At 35.9% G+C, this 25,711-nt stretch overlaps 4 protein-coding genes across 6 annotated transcripts; 2 read left to right on the plus strand and 2 right to left on the minus strand.

The window, feature by feature from the left end:
• Positions 1-1,563: 1,563 nt before the first annotated feature.
• On the minus strand, positions 1,564-5,405 carry LOC135689322 (melanocortin receptor 5-like). Its single transcript, XM_089112847.1, has 3 exons — positions 3,322-5,405; positions 2,119-2,496; positions 1,564-1,886 (listed from the first exon to the last, which is right to left on the minus strand). The coding sequence occupies exons 1-3, from the start codon at positions 4,189-4,191 to the stop codon at positions 1,593-1,595; spliced, it is 1,542 nt and encodes a 513-aa protein (XP_088968973.1). The 5' UTR covers positions 4,192-5,405; the 3' UTR covers positions 1,564-1,592.
• A 2,901-nt stretch (positions 5,406-8,306) lies between these two features.
• Positions 8,307-23,753, minus strand: LOC135685623 (lipid transport auxiliary protein 1). Of its 3 annotated transcripts, XM_089112633.1 has the most exons (3): positions 22,761-23,658; positions 16,510-16,663; positions 8,307-16,179 (listed from the first exon to the last, which is right to left on the minus strand). In XM_089112633.1, the coding sequence occupies exon 1, from the start codon at positions 23,656-23,658 to the stop codon at positions 22,891-22,893; it is 768 nt and encodes a 255-aa protein (XP_088968759.1). In that variant the 3' UTR covers positions 8,307-16,179; positions 16,510-16,663; positions 22,761-22,890. The 3 variants fall into 3 exon arrangements, with proteins under 3 accessions (XP_088968759.1, XP_088968758.1, XP_088968760.1); XM_089112632.1 differs by having other exon boundaries at positions 8,307-16,663; XM_089112634.1 differs by lacking the exons at positions 8,307-16,179; positions 16,510-16,663 and adding an exon at positions 21,125-21,232 and having other exon boundaries at positions 22,761-23,753.
• Positions 14,886-20,711, plus strand: LOC135685504 (steroid 17-alpha-hydroxylase/17,20 lyase-like). The gene is made up of 4 exons (XM_089112631.1): positions 14,886-15,014; positions 15,954-16,880; positions 18,572-19,119; positions 19,502-20,711. Exons 2-4 carry the CDS (start codon positions 15,977-15,979, stop codon positions 19,535-19,537), a joined length of 1,488 nt encoding a protein of 495 aa, XP_088968757.1. The 5' UTR covers positions 14,886-15,014; positions 15,954-15,976; the 3' UTR covers positions 19,538-20,711.
• Positions 23,754-23,771: 18 nt separating the features above from the next.
• LOC135685508 (calcipressin-1) lies at positions 23,772-25,021 on the plus strand. The gene is made up of 2 exons (XM_065201477.2): positions 23,772-24,210; positions 24,354-25,021. Exons 1-2 carry the CDS (start codon positions 23,887-23,889, stop codon positions 24,669-24,671), a joined length of 642 nt encoding a protein of 213 aa, XP_065057549.1. The 5' UTR covers positions 23,772-23,886; the 3' UTR covers positions 24,672-25,021.
• Positions 25,022-25,711: the final 690 nt, after the last annotated feature.

Here is a 25,711-nt window from a genome sequence, read left to right on the forward strand (position 1 = left end):
TTCCCTGCAGAGTCAAATAATCCCCACAAAGACTGGTGAACAGTCTATCCAAAGAGCAAATTATGCAGAGCAACTGATTGATGAGATTCAGTGGTGGAACTACAACATCACTGAATTTTGTAAAAAGCTTTCCAGGACTACCTGATCATTTTCTTCTTCCTACTCTCATCTGCCTCTATAGCTCAGGTGCATGGAGCCTTACCCAAGAAAAATATCTTAATCCATTATTCCGACTACATAAGAAAATTCTGCAAGCCATTAAATTACAAGCGTTTTGTGCTCCCTCCTCGTCAATTTTCCGTCCTTTAAAATCAGCCACAAGAAGTGCTACACACAACTATTACAACCTTAATTTATATTGCACCTTACAAGCTATCTCCTTCTTGCTTTCATAGCTACTTTCAGCTTAATCAACTGTCCATGGAATTGGTACTCGTCAGGCTACAAGAGGTGTTTAGAGCTCTTAAAAATACCACCTTCTATGGTCCGAAACTCAAGTCTCGTGTTCAAAGAAAATGGCAACACCGTTGCATTATTGATCTTTTCGGCAATAGTCGGTAAGTAGCCATATACTCATTTACAGGAATGTCCGATTGCAGAAAATGCGAATTTGCACCAATAAATTGAAAAAGTAGTTTATGCATGCATCAGCCATACACTCCCTTCACAAAAGTATTGCACCACCTCGAAGGAGGGAAAATGGCGCAACATTTATCGAAAGCTATTGTTGTGCGAATTGATTGTGTTTAAGTGGCGAATGGGAGTGTGTCTGTCTCGTGATGTTTATGATAGGTAAGAATTGGTCCTGGGTCCTGGGTCCTGGGTCCTGGATCCTGGGTCCTGGGTCCTGGGTCCTGGGTCCTGGGTCCTGGGTCCTGGGTCCTGGGTCCTGGGTCCTGGGTCCTGGGTCCTGGGTCCTGGGTCCTGGGTTCTGGGTCCTGGGTCCTGGGTCCTGGTTTCTGGGTCCTACCTTAAGGTCCTGGGTCCTTGTTTTCCGGTATGCCGATTTGAAGTCAACGAAGGAGAAAACACACATTGATTTTGTAGCAACGAGAATAAAGGCGACAGTATTTAAGCAATCGTTTGCGAAAATTTTTTCGAGAAACTGCATAGAAGCCATTAACAAAATCTGAATTTAAGTAATAAATTAGGATATTTAAGATTACCAAGGGCAACGCAACAACAGTTTAGGTATTTCTAGAAAAGAACTGGTTTGGCATCTATCGATATACGAATAAACGAATACAAATAATTGGTTTAAAAATGAATATAGATTCACCAAAATTGAGAACAGCTGGTAAAGCAAGGGTTATAGTACCGAAGTGACATTTGAATACGGTGGATTACTCTTAATCAGCAATAACGAGCTTGCATTCTTGCAAAAAGTAAAAAGTTATATTGAATACATAAACCCTAAACAAAGTAATTTTTAAAAGGCAATCGACACAAACTAAAGTGCTTAAAGTAATCTGTCAATCAAAATTTAACCAATCAGTGAGCGTGATACCACTTACTTGCCTAATGATTGGCTAATATCGATTAAAAGATGGCTATACTTTTTTCATGTTGTTGTTGCGTGAAAGGACGTTCTTTTACGTTCGGCTTTTACGCCGAAGACGGCACATGCTAAGAATATTTCGTTTGATTATAGGGTTGAAAACGCACGATATGACAGGGTTGAACAGAGAGTTCGTCATTATAAACAACCATTCCCAGCATACTGTGTATTTGAATAAAGAACTTTGAACGTCAAAAACTTTCAATATGCTTGTTATGTATGTCGGAGCAGAGCAAACAAAGAATGCCAGAATAATTAGACCACCAACAAGCAGAATGTTTCTATCCTTGTCACTTGATCCTACTTGTCTAAATCTTTCTGCTTCAGTCTTTAGCACGAACAAATATCTTAGCGTGTGAAAATATAATGATTATTGATAAAGGAGTACCAAATACTATACTAGATGCAAAAAGTAGCCTTTTATGAAAAGAAAGATATCCTGGTGCAACAGCGAGAATAGACAAAAGCCAAATGCAGCATACGACAGACCAAATCCATGACCTTGATGTTAATCTTGCGTTGTAAAAGTATGGATGAAAAATGTAGATGTATCTCTCTACCGGAAGAGCTGCTACAATATGAAATGAGACCCATCCAATAACGTGTTTGATAACAATAGTAACATCTGCAAAATAGCAAGGGTCTTTGAGCATGGCAATGTATAGGTACTCCACGAAATTACTTGGCATGGTGAACAGTCCAGTTACAAGGTCAGTAATTGCCAGATTCAAAATTAGCAACAGATGTGTTTCACCCCGTTCATTTGACTTCAAAAGAGCAGCAATAAGGCATGCATTGACTGATGTTGTTAACATTGCTAAAGGAATGTTTAGGACGGCACAGGCGTATGCACTTGCTATGTATGATGATGTGTTTGATATTTCTAAACCATTCATTTCACAAGGAAGCATTTTCTTTAGCAGCTGTTTATCAATCAACTACACAAATGCAGCCCCTCGAATGCACTTAATTGCTTAAAGCGAATAATAGTTTGTAATTCAGCTGATTCTTTCCAAGATCAAACTTTTGTCAAGAGTAAAATTTCTCGCAACGATACTTTCTGTGTTCCGAAAGACCCAATGAGACAAATTTCAAGCTTTCCATTTCTTATGCAGCTTAACCTAGTCTAATTCTCTCTTTCATGTTTTATCCAATAGAAATGCGTTTTTTCAAACAGGATATCTTGTTTTACTAGATATATTAAAGAAATCTTGATAACTTTGATAATGAACAATATAAGTAGCTTTTTATTTTAACAGCTGTTCCTAGAAAGTGTCATTTTCACTGGCAATGTTTGATTTGATAATCCAAAGAATTTTCATTCACTATAAGAACTTCTTCGCTTTTTAGGAAATCGTACTCCTACAAGATCTAAAGCTATTGAAGTAAAACAAAGCTAAAAGAAAACTTACTTTGATAAAGTCGAGCGTTTTATAGCTGAGAGTCGTGAGCGTTTGATCAGGGCTCTGGGTTCGACATACGGGACCTACATGGTGGAATGATCTGTCATTACATGTAGAGAGTGCAATGAACGAAAATAGTTTGAAATCACCACTTAAGACACACTATTTTAGACTAGTATGTAGCTTAGACTTATATTTTATCTTTAATCTAATTTTGTAAGGTCATCCATAAAACTTTGTCGTACATACAATAGTTAAGAACTTAACTAAATAACTAACAACCATTTCTCATGAAGGCAAATGAATTTTGAATCCTTTTTATGCATCTTTTAACTCAATTTTCCGCTGAACTTATCAATGGGTTCTACCTTTACGTCCACAACTCCATATTCTGATGACTTTTCTTCTTACTCTTGGATTGAATGTACAGGATATCATTGGGTTAATAAAAGAGTTGCTAAGGACCAGCAATAATAGCCAGTAATACATGCCTCGGAAAATATGACTTCGTATGCCGAAAGCCAAAAACAGATTTGACAAAACAGTTGGAGCATAGCAAACAAAGAATGAAATTATAATCAATCCACCAATAACGACAAGATTTCTGTCCTTCTTGTTCATTCTACGTTGTCCAAAACGTCCTGCTTCTGCCGCTATTTGACGATGTACTCTCCGAGCACGAAGCATTATCCTTGTGTAGCAGAAAAAAATAAGAGCCGAGGCAAGAACGCCAATGCATGTATTAATCAAATAGCTGCCTCCCGTAAATAAATATGCAACTGAAAGAGCAATCGATAATAGCCATATACTTCCTGCCATGGCTGTCAAGAAACGAGATGTGAGCTTCTCATTGTAAAAGAAAGGATGAAAAACATAGGTGTACCTCTCCATTGTAACCGCGATTACAGTAAAAAAGGAGGCCATCCCAAGAAAGAATGTAATATTTTCAGCAACTACTTTGCTATAGCAAGTTTCTTTGAAGTGTGAATTATGAAGATATGAAATGAATTGACTTGGCATAGAAACAATTCCTGTCAGAAGATCGGTTATTGCCAGATTCAGCATCAGAATTTGATATGGTTCTGCCCGGTCACTAGATTTTAGAACAGCTACAATGAATGATGCATTTAGTAGTGTAGTAGGTACTGCAAGGACAAGGTTGAAGATAGCACATATGTAGAAAGGGGACTTTGCCCTTGCTAAAATGTCGTCATTGCAGGGTAGCACCATGATCCTCAAAGAAGATTAGTTAGGAATGAATTCCATTTGCAGTTTCTACTCCTGAATAACAAAGCTCTTGATATAAAGTCTTATTATACCGAAGACTGTCGGCAGATAAGATCCAGTCAATACAAGCAGTTTAAGTTGAATGAGAATGCAGTCGTAATTACTTTCAAATAGGTCAATATGTGTTCTTTTGCACCAGTAAATGCTTAAACATTAATAAAGAGCAGGTGGTTTTTTGTATTTGAAAATTACACTTTACAATTACAAAATTATCTTTAAAAGGGAATGCCGAATGTTTGATATTTACTTGTAAATTTACTTTTTCCCAGAAGTGTGTGGTTTTATTATTTTCATATGGTTAATATTTAGCTTGCCTTTTCATATAAGCTTACAAATGTGATCCTTTACTTGAACTTCAATTTTCAATGAAAAAACTGTTTTAAAGCCTCTTACCATTATTCTCACAAGAAAAGTGTCTCTGCCAAGTATTATTTATAATCAAAGGTTCATATCTCCGAAGTTTTCTTAAAAGATGAAGTTTCAATTTAATCTTGCAATGATAAAAATGTTTAAAACCACATATGCCGAAGATTATAGCAAATGTAATCTTGGACAGGCAACTAGAAGATTTTTCATCCTTCTCTTCTGTTCATTTTTATATTTCTGCTGTTGAAATACATGCCACGTGTTTAGCAATTTGTTTCAACATCTTTATTCTGGATTGTAGGCTCAATAGATGCAAGAATGTTCCTGCAATACGGAATAGAAACAACATGAAATAGAAACGTTACTGGAATCTTTTGTTACTTCAATCTTTAACGTGTATATCACCAATCAACGTATTCATAATTGCCCACAAAAAGAAGTCAGATTGGGTGTCCAATTCCTGCATAATTTTGACATTTAATCTGCAGTGTTAAGAATATACATAACTTTCTAATATGAAATATCAAAGTAAACTGGCAGTGCAGACAACCAGTGAGAGTTATCTGAGAATTTTAGTATGAGTTGATCTAATTGACGGTTCTTCGTTTAAATGAACATTTTACCAAATCAGTCTACAATTGCGCTTGTTGTTCAATTATTCATATCTCCGTGTCTGTAGAATGTTTACCTACATGGTTAAATTGACAGACCTGTTCAACCTGTAGTGCACTTCATTGTTTTGCAGTGATCTTTTTTCTAGTATTGGCTGATTCCTAACACAAGCAAAAAACCTTAAAACAGACTGGTAGGGTTAACAAAGGCTTTAAACTTTCTATTGTTTTCCGCTACAACTTTAATTAAGGATTAACGATTAAAATATAGTAATTAACATTCTTCTAAGAACAGCAACGACAAAAGCAATACACAAGAAATTTCAAATGGCATATTCACATGTCGAACATTTCATTAATTTGTTACGATGAAGACAACTGATGTTTATGAAAATGAGCTTTAAAATACAACATCATAGCAAGTATATTGCAGCTATGCTTCTGCAGATGTCCTTTATTGTGCCGTAGGTCCATGCAATCTTTCGGCTTGTTTTCGAGTCTTTGTCTCTTCAATATAGCAACACTTCCATCGGTGAAAAGTCTACCCAGCATTAAGCAAGTGAGAAATTTACAACAACAGTCACAAGAATCTATGATTTATGGTGCTTTTCCTTCTTTCCTGAACTCTTTTCAGCCTTGTTCTTCTTTGACCTTCCCTCATTCTTCTTTGTTTTCTTTGTCTCGTGGGTCTCTTTGTTTGCTTCTTTCTTCTCAGACTTTTGTTCTTTGTCTGTGTTTTCTTCTTTCTCCAGGTTCAGCTTTGACTTCTTTTGTTGCCTCTCCATTTTCGTTCCTGTCTTCTTTTCTTCTTTCTTTTCTTTTGATGAATTTTCTTTTTCCTTCCGTTCCTCTTTTGAATCTTTCTGCTTTTTTTCCTTATTTGTTGCTGCTTTTTTTTCTCCTTTACTTACTTTTTCTTTCTTTGCTGTAGTTATCTTTGATTTCTTTTTATTAAACTCTGGATAGTCTTCAGGGAAGCAGCATCCCATCATGCAGGCTGGCTCGCACTTTTTGTTGTTGCATGGACTTGGGCAAGCTGCTGGGAGCCCAGGGGGACCTGGAGGTCCAGGCGGTCCTCGTGGCCCTCTAATGGATTCGGCAACAAAGAATACGCAAGTAAAAACATAAGCTCCTACCAAATATGCAGACAACATCTTGATATTTGATTCAGAACTACAAGAGAATTGCTGCCTGTATGCGATCGATAACACGTTGAAAAAGACTCAGCTTTACAGAAATACTTTCCATTAATGTGTTAAACATGGTTTGTTCTTTGACAAAGGAAAGCATTCAGCGATCAACCTGTTGTTTACCCGATCTACTAATCTCTAAAGACGTTTTTTATCCAAATAACTGGTGAACCAGTGCTACAGATCAAAGTTTCCAGCCACCGTCTCACAAGATCAAGTTGATCATAATATATGAAGTTATGTGAAAGCTTTAAGAGAGCATGACTTTAATAAGAAAGCTTTACAATGCTGCTGTAGAAACGTTTTTATTATTACCAAAAAGTCAACCAGAAACGCTTTTTAGATATTTTTCAAAAATGAAAATATGTCTAACGTCATGTTTGTCCAATATACACATATTACAAACTTTCTTGAGATCAGTCCGAAAAGCATTTTTACTGAAACACTTGTGTCATTGTACCAATGCTTCTCTGGTCTCTTTTTGCTCTAACGCCTTCTTACAGCTACGATCACTGGGAGTTCTTTCCTTTGTCAAAATATCCTGGATATCTTTCAGGATAACAGCAAGCCATGATACAAGCAGGTTCGCATCTTTTGTCAGTGCACGGACTTGGGCAAGGCGTTGGGGGTGCAGGGGCACCCGGTGGTCCAGGAGGGCCAGGTGGACCCATTTGGGAGTCGACTGTGACAATGGTTATAGCAAGAAGAGTTAAAGTTGCAGTACCAAGCATTTTGAGTCTTCTTTAGTCTCTTTAAGTTTCTGCTCAGGATATCAATTCTTTTGCAGGTTATAATTCTGTAGTGATTGTAATCGATCCAATGTTTCTTCCAGTATCTGTCTTTCTACTTTAAATAGTTGCTGTAAATCGACTTTTCAATGCTATGGAGCCTGATGTTGGTATCATCAAATACTTGTTATGCATACAAGCATATGAATCAAACCACTTTGGACAAAACTGGTCCATCAACAGGTGTGTTTGACTTCTCGATCTCAGTAATATGAGAAAATATATTATACAAGAATGAAGCCTGGTAAAATGCTAGTCTTGGTAAAATGTCTGGTAAAATGCTAGTCTTTATCGACCTATTGGCTCAAAGATTCAAGAAGCCAGTTTATTGTTTTCTTCGATTACTCTGATATATATCTAGTCACTGTAAATATTCAGATAAAGGGCCTTGAAAACTATGTGATCAAAGCAGTTGTTTCTTTTACTTTCATGCTTGTTATCACGTGACAAGTAGCCTTTATAGAATTTATGAATTTGTTTACTTAACTGTAATATTGTGTGAATTAGTTCTCTTATTCAATTTTGACTATTTGTGTTGGCTTGAAAATCTTTTTTTGCAATTTGTTACAGTGACAACCAGCATCATAAGCTACCATTATTAACTCTCGACAATAAGTTAAGTGAAAACAATGCTGGCATCTGACACAACTAAACATTAGTTTTTGGTGCTGCATTAGGTAAATTCTTGGATGCCTGCAGCATAAGCCCTTTAATGTCCCTTTACCAACAAGGAATGCCAGTTTCACCTGAAGGGAACGCCATAACTGACTTTTGGTTACGTGAAGGCAGTTTCAAAATCATGGGATAAAAGCATAATAATAAGAAGTACGTTGCCAAAATATGACGCCCCCCTCCCTCCACCGACATTTTCTCATCGACTCGAAGAAAGGGGGTGGGGGAAGGGAGATAGAGGGAGGGTGAACACGTTTGTGGGCTCTGTTCGCCTCCCCCAAATGATCAGTGGTTGATCCTTTAAACCTCGTATTCATTTGGAGGGTAATGTTTTATAATGAACCGAAACTTGATCTAAACACCAAGAGATAACAAAATGCTCAAATTAAGATATGCTGCTTGCAGTTGCCCAAAGATTTTGCTAGAAGGAATCACAAGTAATAATTCAAAAGTACGATCAGGAAGACAATTCAAATCATTTGACAGCCTACGATACCCTGCAACCAAGAGCAATGTCAGGTTGATGACCGCAGTTCCTGAGTCACGTCAGGAACCAACGGCCACAAGTGAGACAACTTTCAGTTTAAATATCGCATGTCTTCAGTTGTGCTGTTATTTGCATCTAACACACATAAAGCCTACTTTGACCACGCAATACTAACTATTTACTCACCCTAACTAAAATATAGGCCAATCTCGTTGGACCCTTTCTCATTATTGTTTCCCTGTTTCCCTCTTGGAAACTGATCCATACCCAAAACCCTATCCATATGTATGGAACCACACACTAAGAGGTGCGAAACTGCAATAGCCGCAAAGAGATATGATTGATACTTTTAATCACATGATGGTGTATTTTATTTGAAGTTCACACAATGTGTCACACTAGCTAAAAAACTGTCATCTTTCCTAGAAGATTCTATTACAGAAAATATATCCTATCAAGGAATAGGCACTATAGAATTCTAGAGTGCACCAGCAAAACTGTTTAGGACTGAGGTTGAAATGTAGGGCAGATTGGAAGGACAGTAAAATAAAATTGTTACTTTTGTAACATAAAGAGTCAGTTCTTTTATATTCTTTGTGCAAAGAGGGTGCCAGAGCCATGGTAAAAGCATATATTCAGAATAAATGTAGTGAAAAATTAAACAATTCAACATCATTTCAGTGCCATTATGGAAAGCATTTATCCACATTGACATGTATCGAAACTTCAAATACCTTCCCAGACAGTTTAGGAGCAAAAGAACAAGTACAAAAGTAAAAGGCTTCCTTAAAAATGTTGCAGTTTAACGAGGTTCTTTTTCCAAAATTGAGAGTAACATTAAAGTTCTGGAGGTTGCAAGGCCAGCATCTCTTGCATTTGTGCTGTATGAAAGTGCAGGGATTGTTGATAACACAATCGCTATGCTAGATAAATTGGAGAGAAAAGCCGGGAAAGATGAAGCAACCCTAAACAGTCAGGCCGCAAGGTTCAAAGTAGAAGAAAATGGTGAAATTGATGGAGTGTACTTAAAGAAGGGCATGGAAAAAGAAAGCCAATGAAAAGAGTATATATATTTAGGAAATAATTGGAGGGATGGAGTTTTCAACAAAGTCAAAAGAGGTTCCTGCGAATGCAAGGAAAGCCATTGCAAACCATTTTAAGAATTTTGCTTTTATGAAAGACTTCCTTAGAAAGACAACAAACTTTACAATACTATGAGATCTTATCACCCACAGAACTGGGATGATGATAAAGAGTAATCTGTAAAAAGTCATAAGACTGTTCCAAAATAGAAAGTAGAAAATGTTTACCCGAAGATTTGACATCTTGCCCACCAACAACTAACATGCAGTGACTAGAAACTAGCTTTTTTCAAGAAACTAAAAGTGCAGTGGCAGACAATTTTGTAAGTTGTAAGGGGCTTCAATATCCCAATTTGTTTCTTGTTGCCATGTTAATGATAGGTATTGCAGGCTTTGGAAGATGGCTTTTTTTAAGAAACATTCTCACCCTGATAGTAACTCTGCTCAGTTGGAACTGTTTCTTCCATTTCAAATAACAGTCAATTCTTATGTGTTTCCCCTCCTTTTAGTTACACCTGTAATAGAGAACAAATTTAGTCTGCCCCAGCATCACCCAAGTAAACTGGATCGATTCACCTTAATTGCAACTCGAACTCTAAAAGCAGAGGATATTGGCAGCGAAGTAAGGTAATGTCTTCATTTTTTTAATTCTACAAAACCTGTCAATCTCATAGGAAACATTTCTTGCTTTCAAGATTTATCTGTATGTCTACTCCTTAATAATTTTATCATAGCTCAGGGAGAGTATGCTTGCAACCTGGTTTTGTTGATTGATAAATATTTCTTCTACCTTATTTTCTTCCTTTGCCAATTAAATTTACACACCCAGTTTCTTGGTAGCCTTTTAGTTGATTTTAGTCTTCTATATCAGTAAAGTTGATTTGTTGCCATAAGTTGGAACTTGAAAATATATACTTATTTTTAAGTGCATAGCTCAAACTATATACCAGCTATGAGAAAATTTCTAGTGTTGGTTGATCAACCAGGTCAGGATTTTGTCTTTCTCATAAACTTATTTCTACAGCTTGTACAAAAAGATTTCAACAATTGATTACATGCTGTGGAAAGGCTTTTTTGCATATATTGATATAAAGTTTTAAATGATGATGTTATAAAAGTGTATTTTTTGTTTCAGCCTTGATGTCATGGCAAAAGCAAATACAAGAAGAAGAATATCTGTTAACGTATTTCTTATGGTCTTCACGCTGTTTGGTAGTATTTGGGCTGTTTGGCAAGGAAAAAAGGAGATGAAGATAAACAATATCTATGAGATAAACAAAAGACGGTGATCTCAAACGTTCAAGAAGTTTTCTTGAGCCAATTAAAATACTGATTGATGTTTGTAAAGTTATAGAATGAATGGCATGAAATGCATGATAAAATTTCTTTACTTCTGTCTAGACTGCAATAGCACCTAATCAAAGGCTGACTTTAACTTTCAAAAACCTCTCGATTGAAACCTGAATTAGATGTAGTAAATATAATTGATATTATAAAGTAGTTTGTATAAATCTGCAACTATAGGACTGTGAATAACCTGCATGTTGTTGCTAAAGATCTTTTTAGTGCGGACAACGGGTGCCAACCAGACCTCGGTTTTGTATAGACCATCGATTTTTATTTACCTTTATTGTGTTACAGTCATGCTTTCTTCAAACAGCTTTCTTGGTATTGAAATTGAACAGTCAAATAAAATATAAGAGGTAGTAGAAGAAAGTCTTCGTTACCAAAATGACAGAAGGTCCTTACTCTGAAGGCGCCATTTGATTCTCAAAATCAAGTTGTTTGTTGGTCTCTTTTCACCTTTTATCTCTCAGTGGAAGAGATCACTCGCATTGTATCGCTTTTTTCTCAGAGTATTTTGCTATGACTTGTAAAACTCATTCGTGCATAGTTGGCTGAAAAAAGCACACTCCTTTAAGTTAGAGTCTTCAAGCTTTTGAATCTGGTGGCAATCGATTTCTGACGTATTTGAGCAAAATTTGATGGTACACCTCCAAATATTTCATAAACAAAAATTTCATTTGTGACAACACCAACAAGCCTCTATTTCTTCAATTTTTGGAGTGAAAGCATTTTCATATTAAAATAATCAAATCTTACAAGCATGATAAACGTCTTATAAAAAGTATCGTTATAAGACATTTCAACAAAAGTATTTGGGAATAGGATCTTTTATGGCTATTTTTTATATCTTTGAAATCAGAAAAACCCAGTGTAATGTCGAAATTCTTGCAACTTTTGTCAACGAAGCGAATACAAATCCTAAAATTGAGGAACTTTGAAAGAATATGTTGTAAACAAAACTGCTCCATTTAAAGTAAAAAGTTCAAGATATCGGAAAGCGTTTTTACTGAAGATGTCTTTCTTTGAAAAAATCGATAACAGCGAAAGGGCTACTTGACAACCCAAAACAACCCTTTGATAAAAACTGGATCATTCCCTTTTTTATGTACCCAATATAACGCTAGTAGCATTTATTATGTCATCTGTTCAGTTTACATGTAGTTCATGATGACATCAATATGATATCTGCTTTTGACAAACGTAAATTTGTGTAACACTACTGAGCGTAACAGGGAGGTTCTAGATTTTACAATATCTGACTATAAATTGCAACCTATTTTACTTGCAAGCATCACTCGCAGGCACAAAATATTATTAATGAGCCCTGGTGCCAGCTCGAAGGTGCTGAGATTCCAGTTGTAGAATATAGTTTCGTTTGTCAAGCTCTATGATTAGTCAAAGATATTTGTTTAAGCAATCACGCTTGGCCAGCATATGATGTTAATATCTTTTTTAAAAGGTAGATGTGTCATTTATCGTCTGTGCATTTGCATTTGGTAAGAAAACAGCTTAGCAATATTCTTAAACTGAAATTATTGGTAATAGAATATAAATATTGACTCAACAGTATCTCAGTGACCCAGTGGGATTCTAAAAAGCAAGAGAACACGATAGACGATAGAAAGTAAAAGCATACGGGCCAATTGAGAATATTGTAGTTTTGCTATCGACATGTGTTGATTTGTCCTAAACCCATCCTTTCTCCCTCCACCAAATCAGCAGGTAATACCGGGGCTTTGATAAAAGCTAACGTGAAACATGAATAATGAAACATATTTAAACGAAAAAAAATGAAATGATATGCTCTGAACTATCTCTTTTGATAGGTATAATAGTATGAAAAAATGCTCTGACTCAGGGTTCATAAACAAGAAGTGTGATTACTAGACAGTGGTCGCCAAACAAGTCGAAATTGTAGATATCGACTGGACAATGCCGTGTTATCAAAACCAGTGTTGTTTCCACAAACGAAGGTAGTTTTTCTTTAATCATAGCTGGTGTGCAAAATCAGTTTGCGAGTGAATTTCGTATCGCCTTTTGGGTTTTATAAGCATGGGAGAACTGAGCTCTGTACGCTGGGTCAAGCTGACCTGATCGGCGACCTTACTCTCATGACCTCGAAGCTATACATGATATAAGGCGAAAGGTCGATTGTTCTTCAGATTTTGCTTCAAGGAGGCCATAAACTGATTCCATCAGACTTGCTTTCTGCAATGTACTGCATGAAATAAACGAACCAGCATGGATTGTGATGTATAAGGTTTCTAGCCTGAGCTTGCCTATTTTTGCTACTTTGTCAAATATTTTGTCAGCATTTAAAAGCATAGGTAACTTAATTTTGTAGTATTTCACACACATGACACGCAAGCAAAGAAAGTGTCTGCCAAACAATGGTTTATTTGCGTGGGAATCCAACTGCCACGTGACAGCTTAGATATTTGACGAACGTAACATGCTTGGAATTAACCATAATCGTGTGTAATTAACGTTGTTATTAGCAGATCTCTAACTTTCAATTTTGGCCTACAATTGCCACTTACAGTGATTACACCAGAGCATTTCATTCAAACTTAAATAATTTTCCAGCTAGCAAACCTTATGATATAATAAATGGAGAAAATAACTTAGTTAATTAATCAAGTAAAAAATTAGTATAATTAAGAGTAGCCACATAGCTCTTATTGCTTGTGGGTTTATGGCTTTCACAGGCTACCAAGATTATGCATTTTTTGTGTCTTATGAGTTGGCATGAAAAAGCCTAGACAGTTACAAATTTAATTGGTTATAGCTGATATTAATCAATTATGAATCTAATTAAAATTTGGTAAGGTAAACTAAATAATCCTAATTACTTAGTAGTTATGTGAACCGAATAGCCAAGAAAGAGAATCACAAGCATCGTACATTCGTACAAGTGACAAGATCAGCTCTAACAGAGTTCGTTCCGTATGTCCTCTTCAGTTTCTGATTGACAAGAAAATTTACTTTTTTTAAATAATTGTACAGCCATAAGCATCTTATCTTTTGGGGACATTTGTATCTACCCCCTTGAAAGCAGAAAAAATATATCTGAAGTGAAATCTGAAACGGAATGTAAATCTAGAGAACATTGTGTATGGATTTCAACAAGTTGTAAGATATATTGCTGCGTTTTATATTTGAAACCGATCTTTTGTTTATACTTGTTGAGTTTGATAATGAAAAACTCCAACGTTTTCCCGCACAAATGTAGATATGTTATAAAGATATCGAAATTCCTAAGGCAAGGAAATCTTATTGGAAGATGGTCCTGTTATTCGAATAGCCATACTCATAGTGGTTAAATTATTTCCATAGTGAAGCAGTCAATTTTTCTAAATCTTATGTTTAGGCAAAGCTGTTAACCATTATTTGTTTCTAACGTCAACTTGAATTTTTCGAGTATGGCTTGCCTGTATAGGTTCAAACTTATGGCAGTGAGGTTGGGTCTATTATTCAGCAAATGTAGAAAGTGATATAGTCCATGCATCTAAGCTCAGGAAAATTATATATCATTGTTGCAGGAAGATCTGGATTCTGAAGACATTACCTGACAGCAAAGCACTTAATGGATATTTCATGCCTCTACGTGCTACAAGTGCTGATTCTTTGCAGTCGTACCCGAACTCCATTCCACAGTTGCAGTGATAAAAATAATGCCTTCTAATAATTGAAGTCAAATATACAAGTAGAATACTTAGTACACTTGAAGAGGTCAAGCACGCACTCAAAAAAGATTTGTATTTACTGGATTATAAATAAAAATGCTATTGCCAGATCTTGCTTTTTATTTGACCCCTATGACCTAGACATTAATTGACAACACAACTGTATTAAGGGTATTTTAGCTTTTGATATCCAATTGTAAATTGTATTTGATAAGTCAAGTGCGACATAGGCCCTTGGTTTGGCTGACCTGTCTGACCTGAATTGCCATACGTCATGATTACCAAAGCTTCTGATTGATACCACAGCTAAATTGATCCATTATAAATTGAAGGCGCCATTCACTTTGGACAATTAATTGCCAAATAAGGAAAGTAACTCTTGTGTGGTGTGTAGTTTATCTCTTCGATTGCAAGTGACTTTGAATTGTTGAAGTTCTGGTTCTACATTTGCAAGGTAATCTGCTCAACCAGCAAGAGGCTTGATGGGCATAGCGTGGCGACTGGCAAGAATCAGCTGAGGAAGCACTCCTGCTCCAGGTACTTTATTCTTTGCCTCTCATTTTGGAATACTATTAAAAATTTTCATGAAATCGAGTATCATTGCAGATCAGGGGCGGAGCCAGCCCCAAAACAGTGGGGTGGACAATGAAGGGGTGGAGCTGATAAAGGGATCTGAGTAAGAAACCGGTGCAACACCGTACGAGAAATCGCGCTCGTTATTGATAACCCAGTTTGACATATTTTGAAAACCTCTATAGAAAAGTCAAATTTCATAAGCAAAGGTTTACACACATAAAAGCTAATAGCATAAAAGTTAATTTCAGAGTGATACTTTATAGCTAGCAATGGTTTTAAACTTATTAAGAAAATTCGGTTGTCTATTTTATCTGCCATATCTCCATCGATGCTAATTTGAACAAGGTTTTCCAACCTTTCGTCTGACATTGAGGCTAAAAGGTGATGCAGCTGTAACAGGTGGGGCTGTAGCTAACTATTCTATCCTTAAAGTTTAAAAACGTTTGGGTACAAATTTTAAAGTTAAGTATTGCCAAAAACCTTTAACAAGGAAGGAAGGCATAGACCACACAGTAAGAACCAACTATTTAGCACGATAAAGCTGTGTTTTATAGATTATCTTCATTTTAGTTGCTCACTATTTACGGAACTGATGATCCAACACACCATACCATATGTAAGCTAAGAACTGAAAAGAACCGTAACTGACCATCAAAATGAAAAAAGGTTCCGATCTCAGAGAAGGAAACTAACATCTCCCTTATGTTTTTAATCCAGTTTTAGAAGAATTAGAAAGTCGATTTTAAAAAAAGTGGGGTGGACATGTCAACCCCAGTTCACCCCGTGATTTTAGTCTACTTTCCTTTGGAGTTGCATAGACATCCGTATTGGTTCCGTTAACTTCTAACAACGCACCATCTCCTATATTTGCGCTAAAGCATTGTTGCTTTATCTGTTTAGATCAGCTGAAATACATTTAAACAATGGAACTAAGTGCAATATTTTTCTGTGGAATATTCTTTATGGTCTGTCTGAGTTTACTCATAAACGAAACTTCTCAAAGAAACAAACTCCCACCATCAAAATGGCGATTGCTTTTTCTCGGAAATGCTCATTTGTTATTTTGGAGTGATCCTCACAGGCTGTTTCAAGGAATTTCAAGGAGCCTTGGCCCAATCATAACATTCTGGGTGGGAAGAAAGCCAATTATTATTGTCAATGAAATAAATCTTGCCAAAGAGGCTTTGATAAAGCAAGACAAGATTTTTGCAGGACGTCCTCAAAGGTACACAGGGAGTCTTTACTCGCGTAATTTCAAAGGTATTATATTAGATAAATATGGAGAAAACTTGAAAAAGAAGAAAAAACTGGCGCATGTTGCAATGGCGACATTCACAAGCGAAAGTGGAAATGTGGAGCACATTATTTCAAGTGAGTGTAAGAGATTCATAGAACGGCTAAAATGTAAGACAGAAGGAAACACTGCAATCGACATCAGTGTAGATGTCAAACTTACAGTGCTAAATGTGATCTGTTCATTATGTTTTGGGAAACATTACGAATCGCACGATGCAGAATTCAAGCAAATCGTGCAAGCCAATGACTGGTTCGTTGAAGGCATCACGTGTTCATCAATTGTCGATTCATTCCCTTTATTGAGGTATTTACCACTGCAAAAAATGAAAAAACTGAAAGCCTTTATCAAGATAAGAGATGACGTTCTGGAAAAGCAGTTTAACAAGCACAAAAGTATGTTTGATGGGAAGAACCCAAAAGACTTAATGGATCATTTTCTCAATGATGTTGAAGAATCAGACAAGAAATTATCTGGTGCAGTTCTGAGCAACGATGAACAAATTATGTTAATAAGCGATTTGTTCATTGCTGGTGAGTATAAACATGGCTATTTATTCATGCCTAGATTGAGTTAGGAGAAAATTTCATTGTAGCAACTAACAGTCAAATGACATATTCTTTGTATTGCAGTTTTTTGTTGCGGCAATTAGAGCGATGCTAACCCCTCAGTTTCTCAAAATTTTGATCTTTAATGGTATCTGCATATTTGTATAAGTTAAAATCATGACACTTCAATATCTGTGAGAATAATAAGGATTTGTCTATTTCTCCGCCTTTTATGTTGATGACTTTATTCAAGGGAACCGTTTATGGGCGAAAGCCTTCGCGACATGCACTTTCTGTTTCCAAACCCCTAGATAAACAAGGATTTTGTTAACAGTTTTGTTAAAAAATGCATTATGCCAGTAAGGATTAGATTTTAAAGAATAGGTCCTTTACTTATACTGACACATTTTTGTTTGAAATTTTCAAAAAATATCTTCTGTATAACGAACTTCCTTTATTACAAAATTCAGTAAACGCGGGATTTCTTTGTGGTTCATCTCGGTGCGAAAGGTCGATAAATAATATATTTTATAAAAAATTTATTTAGATGATATGATGATGTGAACACAAAAGATTTTCGTAAAACTGTCTCCTATGATTTGAGAGAAAAATCTTCAAAAACTAAATCCTTTCTCTCTGCACTGTGAATTTAAGAAAAATCTATACCAAAGAACATTGATTAGAGAGCATAGGGCCCAGCACTGTTGCAATGGCAACTCAATCTTCACAGTTTAACTCAAAAAAGGACTTTGAGTTGCCTGATGATTGGATTAAAAATGAACTTAAAACATGTATTGAGAACCGTTCTGCTGTGCACACTAAATTGTGTAAAGCTGCGTCTGTATGATGTCGAGCACGCTGAAACAGATGGGCTAACAGCAAATACATCAACTTTTTCGGATGAAATTTCACTCTATTTGCCTTCCTAATAAATCCACCTTGTACCTTTTAAATATAAGTTTCTTACTGACTCTGGCTGACAGTTACGCAGGTTGATAGAATTTGGGTTTAGCATTAGTAACCTTTCTCTCTGATCGCTCAACAAAGTCTCTGATTTCTCACCGTAAACGTCTAGTCCACTGGTAAGGAAAATTCGAATTAAACTTGAAGGATCGGCAAGCAGTTTCCTTAAAGAAGCAAATATGATTATTGCTGCTTTTGAGTGCATCTATTTGAAAACAATTAAAATGTACTTTATTTTAAGCAAATGTGGAGCAATTATCAGTTTCACTCATTTTGCTCACAAGAAAAAGAAAAGCGAGGTTGAGTGAAATCCGTTTTTTATAGTGCAGTGGCAAATATCAGAGTCGAAATTTTGATGTCATGCTCTTTTAAAATTTTTGGTTCTAATTACAATCTTTAATGCTGGACTAACGCCTTTATGTCAGTTCGAGTCTTTTATGCCATGGCTATGGCTTATTAAGTTAGTTTTGAAGAATTTGAAGGGTCGTTATAGTTTGGGTTGAAAGTTTATGCCAAGGAGATAATTACCTAAATCACGAATTTTCAGAATTCTTCAATTCATTTAAACCCAATAATTGTTTTGCCAAGATTACTAACTTCCTCTAGCAAGGTTCTTATCAAGAGAAAATAAAAAGATAAAAACTTGTTAGAAAAAAAATCATGAAACCATACTGGAGGGAAGCCATACTGAAATTTGTTTTTGAATTTTTCAGGTGCGGATACAACAATTAGCACTTTGCTCTGGGCATTTCTGTACCTCGCTGTATGGCCAAAGAAGCAACAAAAGCTTCGTGAAGAACTGGATCAAATCGTTAAAGGCAGAAACCCGATGTATCATGATAGAAAAAGCATGCCTTATTTAGAAGCAACGATCTCCGAAGTCCTAAGGCTGAGCTCACTCACTCCGCTGAGCGTGCCAAGGAAAACAACACAACCAACTACGCTAGGCGGGTACTGCGTTCCAAAAGATACGACAGTTGTATTCAATATGTTTGCCATGAACCATGACGAGCAGATATGGCGTGATCCTAGTAATTTTGAGCCAGAAAGGTTTTTAGACCAAGACGGAGCTTATTGTCCTTTGAAGCAAAAGTTCATGCCGTTTTCTGGCGGACAACGGATGTGTTTAGGTGAAAAAATGGCAAGAATGGTGCTCTTTTTGGTGGTGGCCTATACTTTACAAAACTTCAAGTTTGCAGCCTTTGATAACATGGAGTTAGAAGGCGTTATTGGGATGACATTGAAGCCAAAACCGTTTAAGGTTCTTGTTCAACATTGTAATTGATTTAAATGTTGGTGCTATATCCAAAACGACTTATTTGTAAGGTCGTAATAAGGCTGTATTAAGTTTTAAAAAGCTTGGCAATAACTGGCTACGTAATTTGAAGTCAAAACAATAACGTTCTAAGCTTTCCAATGCGTAATCGCTAGTACTATTAAAATTGAGTTAATCTAGTGAAAGACCGCTTCATCTTATATTTAAGACTGAGATTTCAGGTTTGCCTAAACGTTTTCTCCATCAGCCATTAAAATGTCAATATAACATTCACCCTTTCATTATCCTCACACTGTTACCCGGCCGAAATTTATCCAGTATGGTCTCGATTACCATATAATGAGCAGTACTCATTTTACAATTTTAGTTTCTCGAATACATTCAACAGGAGATGTCTTATTGATTTGATTTGCTCTCATCATTATGACTCGTCGGAACAGACAGACACAAGGAAGCAGTCACACGTAACTACCGAAGTAGGTGATTCCAAAAAGGAACTGAAATGATATTCACAAAGTAAATATAATATTTGCTACCTGTATTGGCCTACTTAACGAATAACAATATCCCCCACCTCCTCATTAATCTTCTTTTACAAAAAGTATACAATCTTACTCCATTGTGTAGATCTGGGGTGCCTCAAGGATCCGTTCTTGTAATGCAGGGCTGCATAAGTCATCATTATTAAAATGTTTAATTATTTACATCACTTTTTAGCTAGACAAATTGTTTTCAATTTGATTGCTTCAGCATTCTTTAGAAAACAGAAACGTGCTTTAAAATTCATGTGACATTAGTCAGTTGTGATTGTGAAATGCTGAATGGAAAAGCTCTTTGTTTATTTATGACAACATATTCTATCTTCACGAAGTTCCTAGTAAGATATTCTCTCTCAATTAAGAAGTTGAATAATTTTTGTAAATACTAGATAGCTGTATTTCGAAAGATTTAAGGCATATGTAGTTTAGTAGCTAAATGCAGCCAGCCAATGGCTTGATCAAACTTGTTGCTATGAATGATTTTTATAGTCAACTCTCTGTTGCGTTGCATTTAACTTAGCAAACATTGGGTTTTTACTGATTTTTACACAAATTTTGATTAAATTTTGAGATATAACATCTTTCCTAAGAGATACATATTGATGACCTTAGTTGGAACATGTTGGTGGAAAGTATGTAAAGGATAATGCTTTTTATATTTTTAACATTGTATAGAAGATTAAAAAGCAAATTATAAACCAATTTTGATTGTGATGGAGCAAATTTTATCACTCTGGTAAGAAAGTTTGATAGTTTAATGATCCTTAATAAACAAAAGTTTAATAGAGAGAGTTAGTTCTAGGGCACTTGCTTATCCAATCATTGTTGATGGTTTAAAAAGGCCTTGCCCAGAAAGGCGCTCAATCAAGCATCAGCACCTAAACTGTACCTGAATATAGCCATGGAGAGCAATTTATAGTCTGGAAATGTAAAACAATATTGCACTGATGCAAAATATTGTTTGAAAATAATGTTGATAGAGCATAAAACAATCTTCTCAAATGACTCTAACCTTTTGATGACGAGATTTTGTATCTGGTTTCTCATAAAGGCACGTAAACAAGAATACCTCTGAGTAAAAATTAATATTTTCCATGCATCATAAATACAATTGTTTGACTCGTTTTCATTAAGGTTAAGGTAAATGTTTCTGATGCAATATTTGGCTTTCTCTTTCTAAAAGCCAAACTATTAACGGAATCGAATTAAACTATATATCATTCAATGCACAAGAATGTGGCAATGCCAACCATATCAAAATAATTTACAAATATTATAAAATTATATTTTTCAGGCAAATTTATTGCTTAAAAGAGTGTACCACTTTCAAATGCTATTTTGTACCCTTGCGTTTAAGGTAACAAAATTTGACTTATATCAAAAGAAAGAGGAGATCCTAAGCTACCAAAGTGTGTCTCAGATCTTTAAAATTCCTCCCTCCTTTGAAACTATGTCCTGTCAAAAATGGGTAATCAATTTACCTGAAGCCTGTCCTGGCTATGTGCAAATTTGTTAAGCAATTCAATTGGTTCCTTGGGTACAAAATAGCTTTTTTGTGCCTGTATATAGAGGAGAAAACGGGATTTTACTAATTGCACTTGGAAGGTACAGTCGTAAACCATAGCAGAATCCGGGTTAAGTCATTTGAAGCTTTAAGATCAATAGGCCTTTTTAAATAGACACAGACATACATGGGATACATGGATGTGCCATTCAAATCCTAATGAGACATGCAACCATAACCGCAAAGCAAGGATAATCGGCTTAATAGGTCAAGAGATTTTCAGACATCAACTAAAAGTTTTGATAAAAAAATTATGGGAACCTTCATTTACATGGGATTTTCTTCCATGTTCAAAATTTATGTTAGTTTCAAACATGGTATCATTGCCTGCCTTGAAAGTTCGGGTACTAAAATGTGAAAAAATTGAAAAATGGATGTTGTCATCCAGAAAACGTTTAGCCTAACCTTAAGAAGAAAACGCAAATTTTTGCAAAACAGAAGTGTGAAATAGAGCACCTCAAGTTTCTTAGGAGCTTGTTTTATGGAGCTCCTTCTGTTTGCTTAGTGCAAGGCCTGGGTTTAAATTATATAAATGTCTGATAAAAGTTCCTGAAGGTATCTTGTAAGATTTTGATGTTTTTCAAAAAACCTGTCAAGAGTCTCAGCACAATTTTATGGACATAAAACTATAGCATAAACTCCATGCTAGAAAGAAATATGAATTATTTCAGTCCTTTCTTAATATAAAAGCCATTTGGGAATAAGCAATCTTGCAATGTTGCAATCTTTGTTTATAAAATTTATCCCCTACCACCCATGTACTAGATGAATGACCTAATCCACTTTCAGCTGAGCTGGCAACATAAAGTAACACAATATTACAAACTCACACTTTCAATACATATAGTACAATTAGAAGAACAGACCAATCAGTATTACACATTCTATCTATAAGGTCAAAATTTGATACTTTTATATGTAAAGTGTATATATTAATCTACAGGGGTGACAACAAAATAATCATCAAATCTAAATTACAAACAAATCTGCAAGGCCCCAATCACATGGTACCTGATAGCATCTTGTTTTTGGAATGTAAAAACCTACTAGATATGTTTTTGGTTACATGATGCCCGGCTATACTGTAAAGCTTTTCTGTTTGCTTCCTTGCAGAAATCATCACTTTGGTACCATTATCTTTTATACCATCGTTTTCATTTCCCAACTCTGAAAAAGGGTACAGCTTGTACCGGAATGCTCTCCATTGTATGATTGTCATGGTACCCTTACTATCAAAGATGAGCAAGCTTTGTATGAGTTGAACTGATAACTGAACAACTGACAACAAACTATCAAGCATCATGTAACTTGAGCCTAAAAATATGATTTTACTTGGTACCTAGCATCACATCTCCAATTGCGATAAAATGCAGATCAATAATGAACTACAGAAACAAATAAAATAAAAATTGATCCTCTGGTGCATATGATTTTTAATTCAACTTAAGCAGTATGTTATGTTCAATTTTTGTGAACTTGAAAATATATCTTGCATTTACCATGGTTTTAATTAGTAGGTTTACCTGATAAGCACCAGGGGTCTTGTGACAATCCGGAAGTCTTCAGTAATGCCCTTGCCAGGTATGTTTGTAGTAATCTACCATGCTTGCAAATTATACAATTTCATCCTTTACTTTTGCTCAACCTGCATAGCTAAATCTTTCTATCAGACTTTGAACCACAATCTGTTACTTCATCTTTTCTTCTATAAAGTACCTTTGAAGTTATTGCTGGTTCATACTCCATAATGCCATGAATTTTTTCCCCAGAGAGCAAACTAGCTTCACTCTGTTCATTTAATGAACGTTTCAGTGGCACGATCAGACTTCCTGGGACTTGCAGTTTATTATAGACCTTCTTTGTAAGATCATTCATTTCTTCTGAAAATTTTTCAAAATCACTAACTTCGAATGGTTTTACACCATACCTTGCATGTTCATACATTGTGACAACCCTTGAGCAAAGGTCTTTACAATCTACAAACGGAGCGTATGGTGGCTTTTGCAAATTCTCCATATGCTCTTTCACTGACTGGCCAGGTTTACGGGCCAAGCAAACATCAACGCGACACAGAAGGTCATCCAAACAGCTCATTAAATCAAACGCTTTCCTTCGATATAAGTATGTGCTCTCGTCTCTTCTCTCAACAAACGATGACATGACGGTATCTTTACAACCTTGATCACTCAGTAATCTTGGTTCAATTGAAAGCTTATTTATAAGCCCAAAATACCTATCAATCTTTCTCTTCAAGTCTTTGGTTGCGCCGTTGCCAACATTGGCATGTGGCCCCTTCTTCGATATCAGGAACATTCTTGATATATGCCGATTTGTCCATAATATACAAAACAACACAATAGTTCCCACAAAAATGATGGTAATTAAAAGCTTCTCGCCGTTATCAATTGCGCCCCCAGACATTACGAAGATAAGCTGTTTGGTGGGCCCGAAAACACTCCTTCTTTGCTCAGCTCTTGCTCTTCATCAACATTTGGCTACCATTTATTTACAACCTCCTTTTCACTTCCATATCTGCAATGAGGGCGAACAATAATAACCCCAGAAAACAATTTTTTTCGTGACGAACTTATGAACTTTAGGATATTTAAATTGTCATTTTTTCTTACCATTATATAAAGGACGCAAAATATGGATGGAAGTGAAGAAGAGAGATTCAGTCATCGTTTAATCAATGATAAAAACGGTGTTCTTAATGATGGGATTGAAGTCGAAGGGTTGTCAACTTGTCTAATTGTGGCAAATGTTCCAAGCACCGTGTTTGACAATGCACACGATGACCGAGAAATGTTCGAGAAAATATTCAGAGAATTTGGAGAAGCGTCTTTTATTTATCTGAAGAGTTTCAAGCGTATTTTAGTCAACTATGGTAATTCATTGTCTGCAGCAGTTGCTAAAATTGCTATGCACTTCACAGTCTTTAAAGAAAACGAATTGAAAGTCTACTTTAAAAAGGTAACATTTGATGGCCAAAAATGCAGTAAAGTCCATAAATTTCTTGATTACTATCTACTTTCAACTCTTTCGTGATGTTTTTAACATATGAATATCTATGTAGTCTAATATTTTTATTTTTCAGTTGTTTCTTTCCTTTTCAGACACTCGCTGGATCTTCGAGCTCCCTTCAGCTTCCTAAACCAGAAAAGCATTTTCTTATCTCGCCACCCGCATCACCTCCAGTTGGATGGGAACCATTAGAGGAACCTATACCTGTAGTAAATTATGATCTTCTATCAGCAGTTGCTGCCTTGTCAAATGAACCCCAAGAACTGCATGCTGAAACTGAAGATACACCAGGCATTGTTGTCCATGGCTGCCCTAATCCAGAAAAAGAAATAAATGTTGAAGTGGATTTCCATCCACTAAACATCCTACCAAGAGGATATGTGCAAACATCAAGACCACCCATACAGTGACTGCTATAGAAATTCATTAAATGTAAATAATTGTACATTTGTTAAATAAAAATTGCTTATAGCTACAGGTAAAGTTGTTGATGAGTTGAAAGTAATTGTCAGCCATTGTCAGAGCATCATGTTTGATTGTTGTGAGTTTATTTCAACTAGAGGTGTCTTGAAATCTTTGGATGTAATTTTGTTTGTTGATGTTTTTGTTTTACATTTTTAATTCTTTATTTCAGGAATATGCTCTCTTTACTAACCACCATAATGAAGTTTTGATTATTATAAACTTACGTGATAGTATGAATAGATTTGATTATTATCATGCCATTACAATTGTTGTAATAAGAAAATAAAATGCTGCAGTTTCAGTATCGTCATTGGTGGTTTATTTAATTTTTTTCTAAAGCATTTCAAAGATTTTTTTCTACCCAGCATCTAAAGGTAGTCCTTAGGACACTGAGAAGGTATGCTTATTGAGCAGTGTCTTGGTCCTTCCTTTCAATGTGACTACACTTTGTGATTCCAGAGCCTGGAATTGGAGAGAGCTGGCGACTCTCCTCACTCTGGGTGAAAGTTTGAATACCAGGCCTTGGATCTGTAGTCTGCTACCCTAACCACTGTGTCATTCATAACTTGCAACATACTTGTGATGTTCACCCATTCAAAACTAGATGCAATCTTCAGCTGGATCTGGTTGCAAAGTTGCAGGTTACGAGTTGGAGGATTATTGTCTAGTATCCTGGGGACCCTGTGGAAAGTCAAACAAATAGAGGCAGAAGTTGGCTGTGGAGTTGCTTCAGTCTGCTTGATTTGGTGCAGGAACAATATGGTATCATTATCATATAGGAGCTAATCATTCCCTTGTAAGAGAATTGGCACCCAAGGATATTACATGCTACATAAGTTACTTGCACATAGTTCCTGTCTTTCTTATTAATCAGATTTTGTGTTATACAGGCATGGGTATTCCTCAAAATGTTCAAACACTGGGTTTTGTGCCTTGGAAAACCATTCAAACTTCAACTTCACTTCACCATCTTGACTTCTCAGGA

The sequence above is a fragment of the Rhopilema esculentum genome, chromosome 15 (genome assembly GCF_057945365.1).
Source record: "Rhopilema esculentum isolate cy_ngs chromosome 15, ASM5794536v1, whole genome shotgun sequence".
NCBI lineage: Eukaryota > Metazoa > Cnidaria > Scyphozoa > Rhizostomeae > Rhizostomatidae > Rhopilema > Rhopilema esculentum.

What these genes read in the sequence shown, in the direction of transcription:
- LOC135689322 (XM_089112847.1), bottom strand. Translation starts at nt 4,191, where the DNA reads ATGGTGCTACCCTGCAATGACGACATTTTAGCAAGGGCAAAGTCCCCT. An exon ending in GTGGACGTAAAGGTAGAACC is followed by an intron (nt 2,497 to 3,321) that starts CATTGATAAGTT and finishes GCATTTGTGTAG; the next exon opens with TTGATTGATAAACAGCTGCT. An exon ending in ATATTGTAGCAGCTCTTCCG is followed by an intron (nt 1,887 to 2,118) that starts GTAGAGAGATAC and finishes TTCGTGCTAAAG; the next exon opens with ACTGAAGCAGAAAGATTTAG.
- LOC135685504 (XM_089112631.1), top strand. Translation starts at nt 15,977, where the DNA reads ATGGAACTAAGTGCAATATTTTTCTGTGGAATATTCTTTATGGTCTGT. An exon ending in AAGCGATTTGTTCATTGCTG is followed by an intron (nt 16,881 to 18,571) that starts GTGAGTATAAAC and finishes TGAATTTTTCAG; the next exon opens with GTGCGGATACAACAATTAGC. An exon ending in TGAAGCCAAAACCGTTTAAG is followed by an intron (nt 19,120 to 19,501) that starts GTTCTTGTTCAA and finishes TTACAATTTTAG; the next exon opens with TTTCTCGAATACATTCAACA.
- LOC135685623 (XM_089112633.1), bottom strand. Translation starts at nt 23,658, where the DNA reads ATGTCTGGGGGCGCAATTGATAACGGCGAGAAGCTTTTAATTACCATC.
- LOC135685508 (XM_065201477.2), top strand. Translation starts at nt 23,887, where the DNA reads ATGGATGGAAGTGAAGAAGAGAGATTCAGTCATCGTTTAATCAATGAT. An exon ending in TGAAAGTCTACTTTAAAAAG is followed by an intron (nt 24,211 to 24,353) that starts GTAACATTTGAT and finishes TTTCCTTTTCAG; the next exon opens with ACACTCGCTGGATCTTCGAG.